This window comes from Triticum urartu, chromosome 3 (assembly GCF_003073215.2).
Source record: "Triticum urartu cultivar G1812 chromosome 3, Tu2.1, whole genome shotgun sequence".
NCBI classification, from domain to species: domain Eukaryota; kingdom Viridiplantae; phylum Streptophyta; class Magnoliopsida; order Poales; family Poaceae; genus Triticum; species Triticum urartu.
In genome coordinates this window covers 76095801-76108291 of record NC_053024.1, presented here as the reverse complement: position 1 = coordinate 76108291, position 12491 = coordinate 76095801, and the positions used below count along the sequence as shown (strand labels likewise).

Here is a 12491-nt window from a genome sequence, read left to right as displayed (position 1 = left end):
AAGCCTAGGAGTAGATGTCTTGCGGGCGCAAGGTCACATGCATGCATTGCGCCGCCCAGATCATGATTGTTGCCGTTGATCGGGACTTCGGAAGGGATATCCAAAACCTTCCGCAGATCAATGTGGTACTGGTAGTAGTAGATGACCAGCGCTCGCCAAGGTTGGTCTTGGGAAGATCAACACATGACGCACGAGACAAACCTTGGGTGTGCACTAGACTAGACCAGGCCGCTGGTGGTACCATACTAGTGTGTTTCTCTTGCGGTTTCCTCTGACCACCCTAGTCTTTTGATATTTTCGATTCATTTGATTGATCTAGTACTCCTTTCGTTCTGAATTACTTGTCGCAAGTATGGATATATCTAGATGTATTTTAGTTTTACATACATCCATTTGTACGACGAGTAATTTGGAACGGAAGGAGTAGATGCCAACGATGCGGCAATCTCATACGGATCGAAAGACCTAAGCATTGCACGTTACAACGTTGGTCAGTCAGTCTTGATGCGTGCGTGTGCTGCACGGTTAGTTATTGACCAGCGAAATCTCAAGGGTTCACGTCAAAACACAGTATCGAAAAATATGGTGGCGCTCATCATCTGGTCAATAGTCCACCTCGGGTCACAGTCGGACATCGACCTCGATCAAAATAGTTGACCATGAGATCAAATGATAAATGTTTCTACATTAGCTAGATGGATTTGCTATTTCCCCTCATTTTACTCGATTGTTACCTTTTTGTAAGCTCACAATGGGTTATCATTAGTCGGTCGTAAGACGGTGGAGTGTTAGCCGGTCAGCACAAGGCTCCTGTGGGTTTACTGACGTGGCGACACGCGGGCATACCATCACCGTCGACGCTCAATGGGCCCGAAGGAGAGCAGATATATGTTGGGCTTTCGCCGCGAAACCGGCCCACTGCATCAGTCACAGGAGGTTTCTTCCGGCGCCGCGGCGCCGCCGCCACCAATGTCCATCGCGCGGGAAAATTTCCCCAGCCCCCCGCCACTTCTCTCCACTGCCCAAATCCAAGCACCATCCCCGACAAGATCTGCCAAATCCAATCCCCCCTAGCCATGGCTACCGTCGCCGCCGCCGCCCCCGAGCACATCGAGGCGATGGAGCAAGTTGAAGGGGAGGAGCTGGCGGCTGGAGCACCCGCCGCCGCTACCGCCGATGACGTCGACGCGCCCACCGAGGCGATGGAGCAAGTTGGAGGGGATGAGGCGGCCGCCGCCGCTGACGACGCCGCCCAGCCGATGGAGGAAGGCGAAGGGGAGGAGGCGGATGCTGGCGCCGAGGCTCACATGGAGGCATCGGAGCAGGCTGAAGAGGAGGAGCAGGAGGAGGTCCACGCGGTGGCGGTGGCAGAGGAGGAGGAAGCGGAGGCCCAGCCGCTGCAGACGGTGCTCCCGCTGGGCAGGGTGAAGAGGATCATGCGGGTCGACAGCGAGATAAAGAAGGTGACCGCCGAGGCGTCGCTGCTCATCGCCGCGGCCACCGAGCTCTTCCTCGGCTCCCTCGCCGCCGGCGCCCACACGGCCGCCTCCCAAGGTGGCCGGCGGACGGTGCGCGCCGCGCACGTCCGGTCCGCGGTCCGCGCGCACCGCCCCACCGCCGACTTCCTCCTCGACTGCCTTCCAGCTGCCGCGGAGGCGGCGCCCCGCGTCGCCCGCTCCGGATCCGATGGTGCCGCCGCCGTCGCCGAAGCAGCAGTGCCCAAGCCGCTGCCACGCGGGACCCGCCGCATCGACGGATTCTTCCAGAAGGTCACTTAGAGGTGTCTCTCTCCGTGTGCGTTTATGAACTGCTGCTCCAAGTGGTTGAAATGTATTCCTACCCTGCCATGCGATGGAAGTAGAACCTATGAATTTTGTCAATCTAAGTATGCAGTTGTCTTTAACCTTACAAATTCCTCATCTCTGGCAAGGATCTGATATGCCATCGTATCTTTATTTAGACTTGTGTAGTGCGAATTCAGCAGTCGTTTTTCTTGAGCATTATGTTTTAGGGCCTGTCTAGAACACAATATCTCCTTTACAATTTTGTATGCTGCTAAGAGTAAGAGTGCTACCATCTAAATATATACAAAATTAAGACTGCTGCTAAATTCACACTTGCTGGGTATTACAGAGTACACACCACAGTTCTTTGGTGGTTCACTAGGATCCATCCCTTTGTTACAGGCCTGCTAACAAGAGAAACTGAGCAGGAAATGACAGTCATTTATTGGTCCGCAAGAGTTATGATTAGGTTTATATGTAGCGATTCAGCAGTTATTCGGCTGATGAACACTGTCATAAGAGTGCTCCAACAAGGTTGCCCTTAGGTAATCTCTCTGGTTAGGAAGCTAAGACGTGTCGGTCTGATGCAAACAAGTAGCTGGTTTCCCTCTTGCCTCGGGACATACTGGCATCACAAAGTTTACATGAGTGTAATCCCACACAATTTGGGTGTTTGCATGGGAAACGAATCAATAAACATATTAAGATTGGGATCAGTTTCAAGGATTACAGAAATGCTCTGCTCCTAGTTGCAGTTAGTTGGGGGTCTAAAGAGGATTATAACCAGTCTTAAGAAAACAAGATTAGAATTAGGAACTGCAAAAATTAAATGGTTATATGTGTCTAAGCGCATAAAGTTGTAATGGGTCAAACCGTCAAAGTTGATTTTCTATAATGCTTATATATGCTAATAACAAGTCAACATGGCTGATCTGATCTCTTAATTAAGTGGGTACTGACAGGTATAGAATGTCTAGTTCTTCAGAAATTAGATGCTGAAGAAAGCTGTTTGTGGTAGAAGACCTCCAGAATTATAGCAGTTATATCAGGACATATGAATGTTGTGAATCACTGCACCCTAAACTCTCGGGAACTGATCGCCTATCCCACGGGGAAGACACTCATATGCAGTTTCTGTATATATCAATACCAGCCGTGCATTTGACATTGGCAAGGCAAAGGTGAAGCCTAAATTGCTGCATGCCTTCTTCCCTCTGCATCTCATAACTTTGTTCAACCATGGTCTCCTTCTGGAGTTTCCTTCTGTCCTACCCTGAAGTTTTCCTAGCCATTGCTTGCTTCTTCTGCCTCTCCCTCTTCCGCCTTGTCCGACACTGCCACAAGAGTGACCTCCCGGTGAACTGGCCTGTTATTGGGATGCTTCCCTTCCTTGTGAGAAATCTGTACCAAATTCATGACAGTGTCACCGATATGCTCCGCGAGGCGGGATGCACCTTCAGGATCATTGGCCCGTGGTTCCTCAACATGAGCTTCCTGGCGACCTGCGACCCAGCCACTGTCAACCACTGCTTCAACACCAACTTCAACAACTACCCAAAAGGCAGTGAGTTCGCCGAGATGTTTGACATCCTAGGTGATGGGCTCCTTGTGGCGGACTCTGCGTCCTGGGAGTACCAGCGCCGTGTGGCGATGCAAGTCTTTGCTAGCCGTGCCTTCCGGTCCTTCTCCATGTCCACCATCACGAGGAAGGCCGGCACAGTCTTGTTACCCTTCCTTGACCACATGGCTAAGCATGGCTCACAGGTTGAGCTGGAGGGTGTCTTCATGAGGTTCTCACTTGATGTCTCGTACTCCACTGTGTTTGCAACTGACCTTGACTGCTTGTCTGTGTCTCACCCGATCCCTGCGTTTGGCCAAGCCACAAAGGAAGTGGAGGAGGGAATGCTGTTCAGGCATGTCGTTCCACCAAGTTTGTGGAAGCTCTTGAGAATGCTCAAAGTCGGCAGCGAGAAGAAGATGGCGGATGCAAGGGTGGTGATCGACAAATTCATCTATGAGGAAATTGCGAAGCGGAAGGCACAAGCAAACAAGGAATGCCAGGGAGACGTGCTGTCCATGTACATGAACTGGCCCATGGATCCCAACATGAGTGAGCAGCAGAAGACCCTGTTCCTGCGCGACACAGTGGTGGGGTTCATCTTTGCTGGGAAGGACCTCGTTGCCGTTACACTCACGTGGTTCTTCTACATGATGTGCAAGCACCCGCATGTTGAGGCGAAGATCCTCGAGGAGATCAAGGCCCTGCAGAGCACTACATGGCCAGGGAACCTCTCTGTCTTCGAGTGTGACAATCTCCGGCCTGCTATTTACCTGCAAGCTGCACTCCTCGAGACACTCAGGTGAGATACCCCTTTCACCTTGTCTAGCTCCTCCCAACCATCTGACTAACCCATGCTGTGCATGTGTTTTAGGCTCTTCCCGGCGACTCCATTCGAGGAGAAGGAGGCCCTCAACGACGATGTCCTCCCAGATGGTACCATGGTGAGCAAGGGCACAAGGATCGTGTTCTCGCTCTACGCCATGGGGAGGATCAAAGGGATATGGGGCAAGGATTGCATGGAATTCAGACCAGAGCGGTGGATCTCGAAGAGCAGGCGCCTTCGACACGAGCCAAGCTACAAGTTCCTGTCCTTCAATTCCGGGCCCAGGAGCTGCCTTGGGAAGGACCTTGGTCTCAGCAACATGAAGATGGCAGCTGCTTCCATCATATACAACTTCAAGGTCGAGCTGGTGGAAGGCCATGCCGTGATGCCCGAGAGCGCTGTGATACTGCACACACGGAACGGGATGATGGTTAGGCTCAAGAGAAGGGAGCTGACAGCTGCTTGATCTTTACTGCTATCTGTTTTCTTACTTGGGTTATGTATGTGTATCGAACAGAACTAAATGCAGAATCCATGAGATGGAATGGAATAACTAAATATAATCTGTTTGCAGTGTTGAGATTGTCACCATGACAGGCTATCTGTTCGTAGTGTTGGAATTGTCACCATGTAACAAGCTATCTGTTCGTAGTGTTGGAATTGTCACCATGTCATGGGAACAGAATATTATGGTGATTCGTCATGTGAGTTATTTTCATGTAAAATTGTATGCATGTTACTTATAAATATGTACTGTATCTTATGTGCATCTGCCTATCAAAAGTGCTTCTGAGGGCCCTCCTTGTGAAATTGAGTGAGAAAAACATTTCTTGGACCTGCACCTGTTGATTTTTCTTCAGTTATTATGTGAGAATAGAACAGGTGACGCTCATTTTGTTTCAGAGGCTATTCAGCAAATGATCATATGTGCTCTTCGCTTTTAAAAGTAGCATTGGCTTGCCCCGGCTCATGTTTTCCCAAAAGTTTCTTATAGTGAAAGTGACGCTCCTGCAGCCTGAGGAGTTTAATTTCGTCTCTGTTAAACCAGAACAGATTTTCATTTGGAATGATCCATCCAAAGTTCACAGGTAGTATACCATTTTATACTAGTAGTTAACAACTCTCTTTGCTTAAGATTTCTAAGTTGGGTAGAGCTTGGTGATACTACAGCAGTACAGCTATGGTAATACTTTTTTTGTGTGCCGAAAACAGCTATGTGACAGGCCATCATGCAAGCTTTCTGTTGAGATATGTATTTAGCACATGTATTCTTATACTCCAAGTCTCCTCCTTGTGTATAGTTGAGGATATGACTTGCCCTATATACTATATATACTTGTGCATATGCACCTATCAATACATTGAGAGTTGCATCCTATTCCTCTACATGGTATCAGCCTAACCCTCGGTCCCCAGCCCTAGCCGCGTCGCTGTCGCCTCCCCAGGCCGCCGCCGCTCCCGCTGTCCCGCGCCGTCGCCTCCCCGGCCGCCGCGCCTCCTCCCTCCCTCACCACAACCTCCCGCATCGCGCCTCCACCCTCCCCGCTGCACCCCCAACCTCCCTGCCCTCGCCGCCCCCAAGCCGCCTTCCTCCCGAAACCCACCCCGAGCCGCCTCCCTCCCGAACCCTAAAACCCTCCCGATCCCATCTCGCGCCGCCATCCTCCCCTGCTGCCATGTCGGCCCTCGGCACCTCTTCCTCCTCCAGCGCACACCCCAGCAACCCGTTCGACTCCTCCTACGAGTCCGAGCCCGATGAGCCCCGAGCCGCCGACATCCGCAACATCCACCTCTCCGATCACGTTCCCATCATACTCTCCCACGCCTCCGCCAACTACTATGCCTGGAAAACCTACTTCAATCTCCTCTTCCGTGAGTACAACCTTCGTGATCACGTGGACGGTCTAGCCAACTTCTTTGCCGGCGCCCACGACGCCAACTGGCTCGCCATCGACGCCACCCTCATCCGGTGGTTCTTCCTCACCGTCTCTCCGGACATCTTCCACACCGTCGTTCGCGATGGGGACGATGCCTACACGGTGTGGACCAAGATCAATGGCCTCTTCACCGACAACAAGCTTCAACGGATTGTTTTCTTGCAGCAGGAATTTTTTGGGTGTCACCAGAACGACTCCACCATTGACGCCTTCTGTCTCCGGCTCAAGACCCTCTCCGACGAGCTCAACGACGTCGGATTCAAGGTGGGCGACGAGCTTCTCCTCTCGACGCTCACCGCCGGCCTCAACGAGGACTTCGGCAACGCCGCCTCCAACCTCACCCTCATGGCCAACCCTACTTACGAGTGGGCGGTGGCCTATCTTCGTCTTGAGGAGCGGAGGATGAAGCACCTCCGCACCCGCGCCGTCCACACCGCGCTCGCCGCTGGCATCTCCACCGGCGCCTCTACACCACCTTCGGCGCCCCGTCCTCCGGTCCTCCCGCACCCTACGTCGGTGCCGCAGCCGCCCCAACCGCCGCGTAATGGTGGAAACGGCGGCAACCGCCGCCGCGGTCGCGGCGGCCAACGCCAAGGCGGCGGCAAAGGAGGAGGCGGTGGCGGTCAAGCCCCCCAGCAGCAGCCCCGCCGCCCTGGGCCGGCGGCTATAACCCCTGGACGGGGGTCGTGCACGCATACAGTATGCCCGTGCCGCGGCTCCCCGCCCCGGGCATCCTCGGCCCTCGCCCGAGTCCTCACCAGGCGCTCCTGGCCGCGCCCATCGGCTGTTGGAAATATGCCCTAGAAGCAATAATAAATTAGTTATTATTATTATATTTCATTGTTCATGATAATCGTTTATTATCCATGCTAGAATTGTATTGATAGGAAACTCAGATACATGTGTGGATACATAGACAACACCATGTCCCTAGTAAGCCTCTAGTTGACTAGCTCGTTGATCAATAGATGGTTACGGTTTCCTGACCATGGACATTGGATGTCGTTGATAACGGGATCACATCATTAGGAGAATGATGTGATGGACAAGACCCAATCCTAAGCCTAGCACAAGATCGTGTAGTTCGTTTGCTAAAGCTTTTCTAATGTCAAGTGGAACATGTGGGAGCCAACATGGGTATCCAGATCCTGCTGTTGGTTATTGGCTGGAGAGTTGTCTCGGTCATGTCTGCATGTCTCCCGAACCCGTAGGGTCTACACACTTAAGGTTCGGTGACGCTAGGGTTGTAGAGATATTAGTATGCGGTAACCCGAAAGTTGTTCGGAGTCCCGGATGAGATCCTGGACGTCACTAGGAGTTCCGGAATGGTCCGGAGGTAAAGATTTATATATGGGAAGTCCTATTTTGGCCACCGGAAAATGTTTGGGATTTTTTGGTATTGTATCGGGAAGGTTCTAGAAGGTTCCGGAGTGGGGCCCACCTACATGGGGGGACCCACATGAACGTGGGTAGTGGGGGCAAGGCCCCACACCCCTGGTCAAGGCGCACCAAGATCCCCCCTTAGAAGGAATAAGATCATATCCCGAAGGGATAATATTAAGATCCCTAAAAGGGGGGATAACAATCGGTGGGGATGGAATGATGGGATTTCTTTCCCCCACCTTTGCCAACGCCCCAATGGACTTGGAGGGCAAGAAACCAGCCCCCTCCACCCCTATATATAGTGGGGAGGCGCATGGGAGCCGCACCCTAGCCCCTGGCGCCTCCCTCTCCCCTCGTAACACCTCTCCCTCTCGCTGAGCTTGGCGAAGCCCTGCCGAGATCCCCGCTGCTTCCACCACCACGCCGTCGTGCTGCTGGATCTCCATCAACCTCTTCTTCCCCCTTGCTGGATCAAGAAGGAGGAGACGTCTTCCCCAACCGTACGTGTGTTGAACGCGGAGGTGCCGTCCGTTCGGCGCTCGGTCATCGGTGATTTGGATCACGACGAGTACGACTCCATCAACCCCGTTCTCTTGAACGCTTCCGCTCGCAATCTACAAGGGTATGTAGATGCACTCCTCTCTCTCTCTTTTCTAGATGACTCCATAGATTGATCTTGGTGATGCGTAGAAAATTTTAAAATTCTGCTACGTTCCCCAACAGTGGCATCATGAGCTAGGTCTATGCGTAGTTTCTATGCACGAGTAGAACACAAAGCAGTTGTGGGCGTGGATTTTGTCAATTTACTTGCCATTACTAGTCTTATCTTGATTCGGCGGCATCGTGGGATGAAGCGGCCCGGACCGACCTTACACGTACTCTTACGTGAGACTGGTTCCACCGACTGACATGCACTAGTTGCATAAGGTGGCTAGCGGGTGTCTGTCTCTCCCACTTTAGTCGGATCAGATTCGATGAAAATGGTCCTTATGAAGGGTAAATAGAAATTGGCATATCACGTTGTGGTTTTGGCGTAGGTAAGAAACGTTCTTGCTAGAAACCTATAGCAGCCACGTAAAAACTTGCAACAACAATTAGAGGACGTCTAACTTGTTTTTGCAGCATATGCCTTGTGATGTGATATGGCCAAAAGGATGTGATGAATGATATATGTGATGTATGAGATTGATCATGTTCTTGTAATAGGAATCACGACTTGCATGTCGATGAGTATGACAACCGGCAGGAGCCATAGGAGTTGTCTTAATTTATTTATGACCTGCGTGTCAACATAAACGTCATGTAATTACTTTACTTTATTGCTAAAGCGTTAGCCATAGTAGTAGAAGTAATAGATGACGAGACAACTTCAAGAAGACACGATGATGGAGATCATGGTGTCATGCCGGTGACAACGATGATCATGGAGCCCCGAAGATGGAGATCAAAAGGAGCAAAATGATATTGGCCATATCATGTCACTATTTGATTACATGTGATGTTTATCATGTTTTACATCTTATTTGCTTAGAACGACGGTAGATTAAATAAGATGATCCCTCATTAAAATTTCAAGAAAAAGTGTTTCCCCTAACTGTGCACTGTTGCGAGGGTTCATTGTTTCGAAGCACCACGTGATGATCGGGTGTGATAGATTCTAACGTTCGAATACAACGGGTGTTGATGAGCCTAGCATGTACAGACATGGCCTCGGGACACATGCGAAACACTTAGGTTGACTTGACGAGCCTAGCATGTACAGACATGGCCTCGGAACACGGAAGACCGAAAGGTCGAACATGAGTCGTATAGAAGATACGATCAACATGAGATGTTCACCGTTGATGACAAGTCCGTCTCACGTGATGATCGGACACGGCCTAGTCGATTTGGATCATGTTTCACTTAGATGACTAGAGGGATGTCTACCTGAGTGGGAGTTCATTAAATAATTTGATTAGATGAACTCAATTATCATGAACATAGTCTAAATTGTCTTTGCAAATATGTTGTAGATAAATAGCTCACGTTATAGCTCCCTGTTTCAATACGTTCCTAGAGAAAGATTAAGTTGAAAGATATTGTAAGCAATGATGCGGACTAGGTCCGTAGTCCGAGGAGTGTCCTCACTGCTACACAGAAGGCTTACGTCTTTGATGCACCGCTCGATGTGCAAACCCCTACAACGTCGTCTGTGGATGTTGTGAACACATGACAGACACATCCTGATGACTACTTGATAGTTTAGTGCACCATACTTTACGGCTTAGAATCGGGATTCCAATGACGTTTTGAACGCCATAGAACATATGAGATGTTCCAAGAGCTGAAATTGGGATTTCAGGCTCATGCCCGTGTTAAGAGGTGTGAGACCTCTAACAAGTTCTTTTGCCAACAATATGGAGGATAATAGCTCAGCTAGTGAGCATGTGCTCAGAATGTCTGAGTGCTACAATCACTTAAAGAAGTGGGAGTTAAACTTCCAGATAAGATAGTGATTGATAGAGTTCTCTAGCCACTATCACTAAGCTACTAGATCTTCGTGATGAACTATGACATGCAAGGGATGGAGTTGATCCCGGAGCTGTTCGCGGTGCTTAAGACCGCAAAAGGTAGAAATCAAGAAGGAGCATCAATTGTTGATGGTTTAACAAGACCACTGGTTTCAAGAAGGGCAAGGGCTAGAAGGGAAACTTCATGGATGGCAAACCAGTTGCCGCTCCAGTGAAGGAACCCAAGGTTGAACCCAAACCGAGACTAAGTGCTTCTATTGTAAGGGGAACGGTCACTGGTAGCAGAATTACCCCAAATGCATGGTAGATAAGAAGGCTGGCAACTTCAAAGTATATACGTGTTATTAATGTGCACCTCACTAGTACTCCTGGTAGTACCTGGGTATTGGATACCGGTTCAGTTGCTATTATTGGTGACTTGAAGCAAAAGCTACGGACTAAACGGAGACTGGCTAAGGGCAAGGTGACGATGTGTGTCGAAAGTATTTCCAAAGTTGATGAGATACCATCGCACGCTCCATCTGCCTTCGGGATTAGTATTGAACCTAGATAAATGTTATCAGGTGTCTACGTTGAGCATGAATATGATTAGATCATGTTCATTGCAATACGGTTATTCATTTAAATTAGAGAATAATGGTTATTATGTTTACATGAATAATACCTTTCATGGTCATGCACCCTATGTGAATGGTTCATTGAATCTCGGTCATGGTAATACACATGTTCACGCCAAAAGATGTAGAGTTAATAATGATAGTACCACTTTCTTGTGGCACTGCCGCTTAGGTCATATTGGCGTAAGATGCATGAAGAAACTCCATATCGATGGATGTTTGGAGTCACTTGATTTTGAATCGCTTGACACATGCGAGCCATGCCTCATGGGCAGGATGACTAAGATCCCGTTTTCAGGTACAATGAAACGGGCAAGTGACTTGTTGAAAATCATACATACTGATGCGTGTGATCCAATGAGAATTGAAGCGTGCGGTGGATATCGCTATTTTCTCATCTTCACTGACGATTTGAGTAGATATAGGTATATTTACTTAATGAAGCACAAGTCTAAAATGTTTGAAAAGTTCAAGCGATTTCAGAGTGAAGTTAAGAATCATCGTAACAAGAAGGTCAAATTCCTACGATCTGATCAATGATAATTTCTGAGTTATGAGTTTGGAAAACACTTAAGACATTGTGGAATTGTTTCACAGTTGAAGCCACCTGAAACACCACAAGGTAATGGTGTGTCCGGACGTCATAATCGAACCTTATGAGATATGGTGCGATCTGTGATGTCTCTTACCGATCTACCGCTATTATTTTGAGGTTATGCATTAGAGACAGCTGCATTCACTTTAGATAGGACACCATATAAGTCTGTTGGGACGACGCCGTATGAACATTGGTTTGGCAAGAAAACAAAGTTGTCACTTCTTAATGTTTGGGGCTGCGATGCTTAAGGCTTCAGCCGGAGAAGCTCGAACCCAAAGCGGACAAACACATCTTCATAGGATACCCAAAGGTGACGGTTGGGTACACCTTCTATCTCAGATCCGAGGGCAAATTGTTTGTCGCTAAGAACGGGTCCTTTCTCAAGAAGGAGTTTCTCTAGAAAGAATTGAGTGGGAGGAAGATAGAACTTGATGAGGTTGTAAAACCTTTACTTCAACCATAGAATGATGCAACACACAAAGATGTTTTCTGTGGCGCCTGTTGGAAATATGCCCTACAGGCAATAATAAAAGGATTATTATTATATTTCCTTGTTCATGATAATTGTCTTTTATTCATGCTATAATTGTGTTATCCGGAAATCGTAATACATGTGTGAATACATAGACACCAACATGTCCCTAGTAAGCCTCTAGTTGACTAGCTCGTTGATTAACAGATAGTCATGGTTTCCTGACTATGGACATTGGATGTCATTGATAACGAGATCACATCATTAGGAGAATGATGTGATGGACAAGACCCAATCCTAAACATAGCACAAGATCGTATAGTTCGTTTGCTAGAGTTTTTCCAATGTCAAGTATCTTTTCCTTAGACCATGAGATCGTGTAACTCCCGGATACCGTATGAGTGCTTTGGGTGTACCAAACGTCACAACATAACTGGGTGACTATAAAGGTATACTACGGGTATCTCCGGAAGTGTCTTTTGGGTTGACACGGATCAAGACTGGGATTTGTCACTCCGTATGATGGAGAGGTATCTCTGGGCCCACTCGGTAATGCATCATCATAATGAGCTCAAAGTGACCAAGTGTCTGGTCACGGGATCATGCATTACAGTACGAGTAAAGTGACTTGCCGGTAATGAGATTGAACGGGGTATTGGGATACCGACGATCGAATCTCGGGCAAGTAACGTACCGATTGACAAAGGGAATTGTATACGGGGTTGCTTGAATCCTCGACATCGTGGTTCATCCGATGAGATCATCGAGGAGCATGTGGGAGCCAACATGGGTATCCAGATCCC

At 49.0% G+C, this 12491-nt stretch overlaps 2 protein-coding genes across 2 annotated transcripts; both read left to right on the top strand.

The window, feature by feature from the left end:
* The first annotated feature begins 934 nt into the window (after positions 1–934).
* On the top strand, positions 935–2118 carry LOC125542978 (nuclear transcription factor Y subunit C-6). The gene has a single exon (XM_048706219.1). It carries the CDS (start codon positions 1077–1079, stop codon positions 1776–1778), a length of 702 nt encoding a protein of 233 aa, XP_048562176.1. The 5' UTR covers positions 935–1076; the 3' UTR covers positions 1779–2118.
* A 129-nt stretch (positions 2119–2247) lies between these two features.
* LOC125542977 (noroxomaritidine synthase-like) lies at positions 2248–4956 on the top strand. Its single transcript, XM_048706218.1, has 2 exons — positions 2248–4144; positions 4217–4956. Exons 1-2 carry the CDS (start codon positions 3024–3026, stop codon positions 4632–4634), a joined length of 1539 nt encoding a protein of 512 aa, XP_048562175.1. The 5' UTR covers positions 2248–3023; the 3' UTR covers positions 4635–4956.
* The last annotated feature ends 7535 nt before the right edge of the window (positions 4957–12491 follow it).

Bases quoted from the DNA above. Each gene is read 5' to 3' on its own strand.
- LOC125542978 (XM_048706219.1), top strand. From the start codon at position 1,077: ATGGCTACCGTCGCCGCCGCCGCCCCCGAGCACATCGAGGCGATGGAG.
- LOC125542977 (XM_048706218.1), top strand. From the start codon at position 3,024: ATGGTCTCCTTCTGGAGTTTCCTTCTGTCCTACCCTGAAGTTTTCCTA. The intron at 4,145-4,216 runs GTGAGATACCCC...CATGTGTTTTAG, and splicing joins GCACTCCTCGAGACACTCAG to GCTCTTCCCGGCGACTCCAT.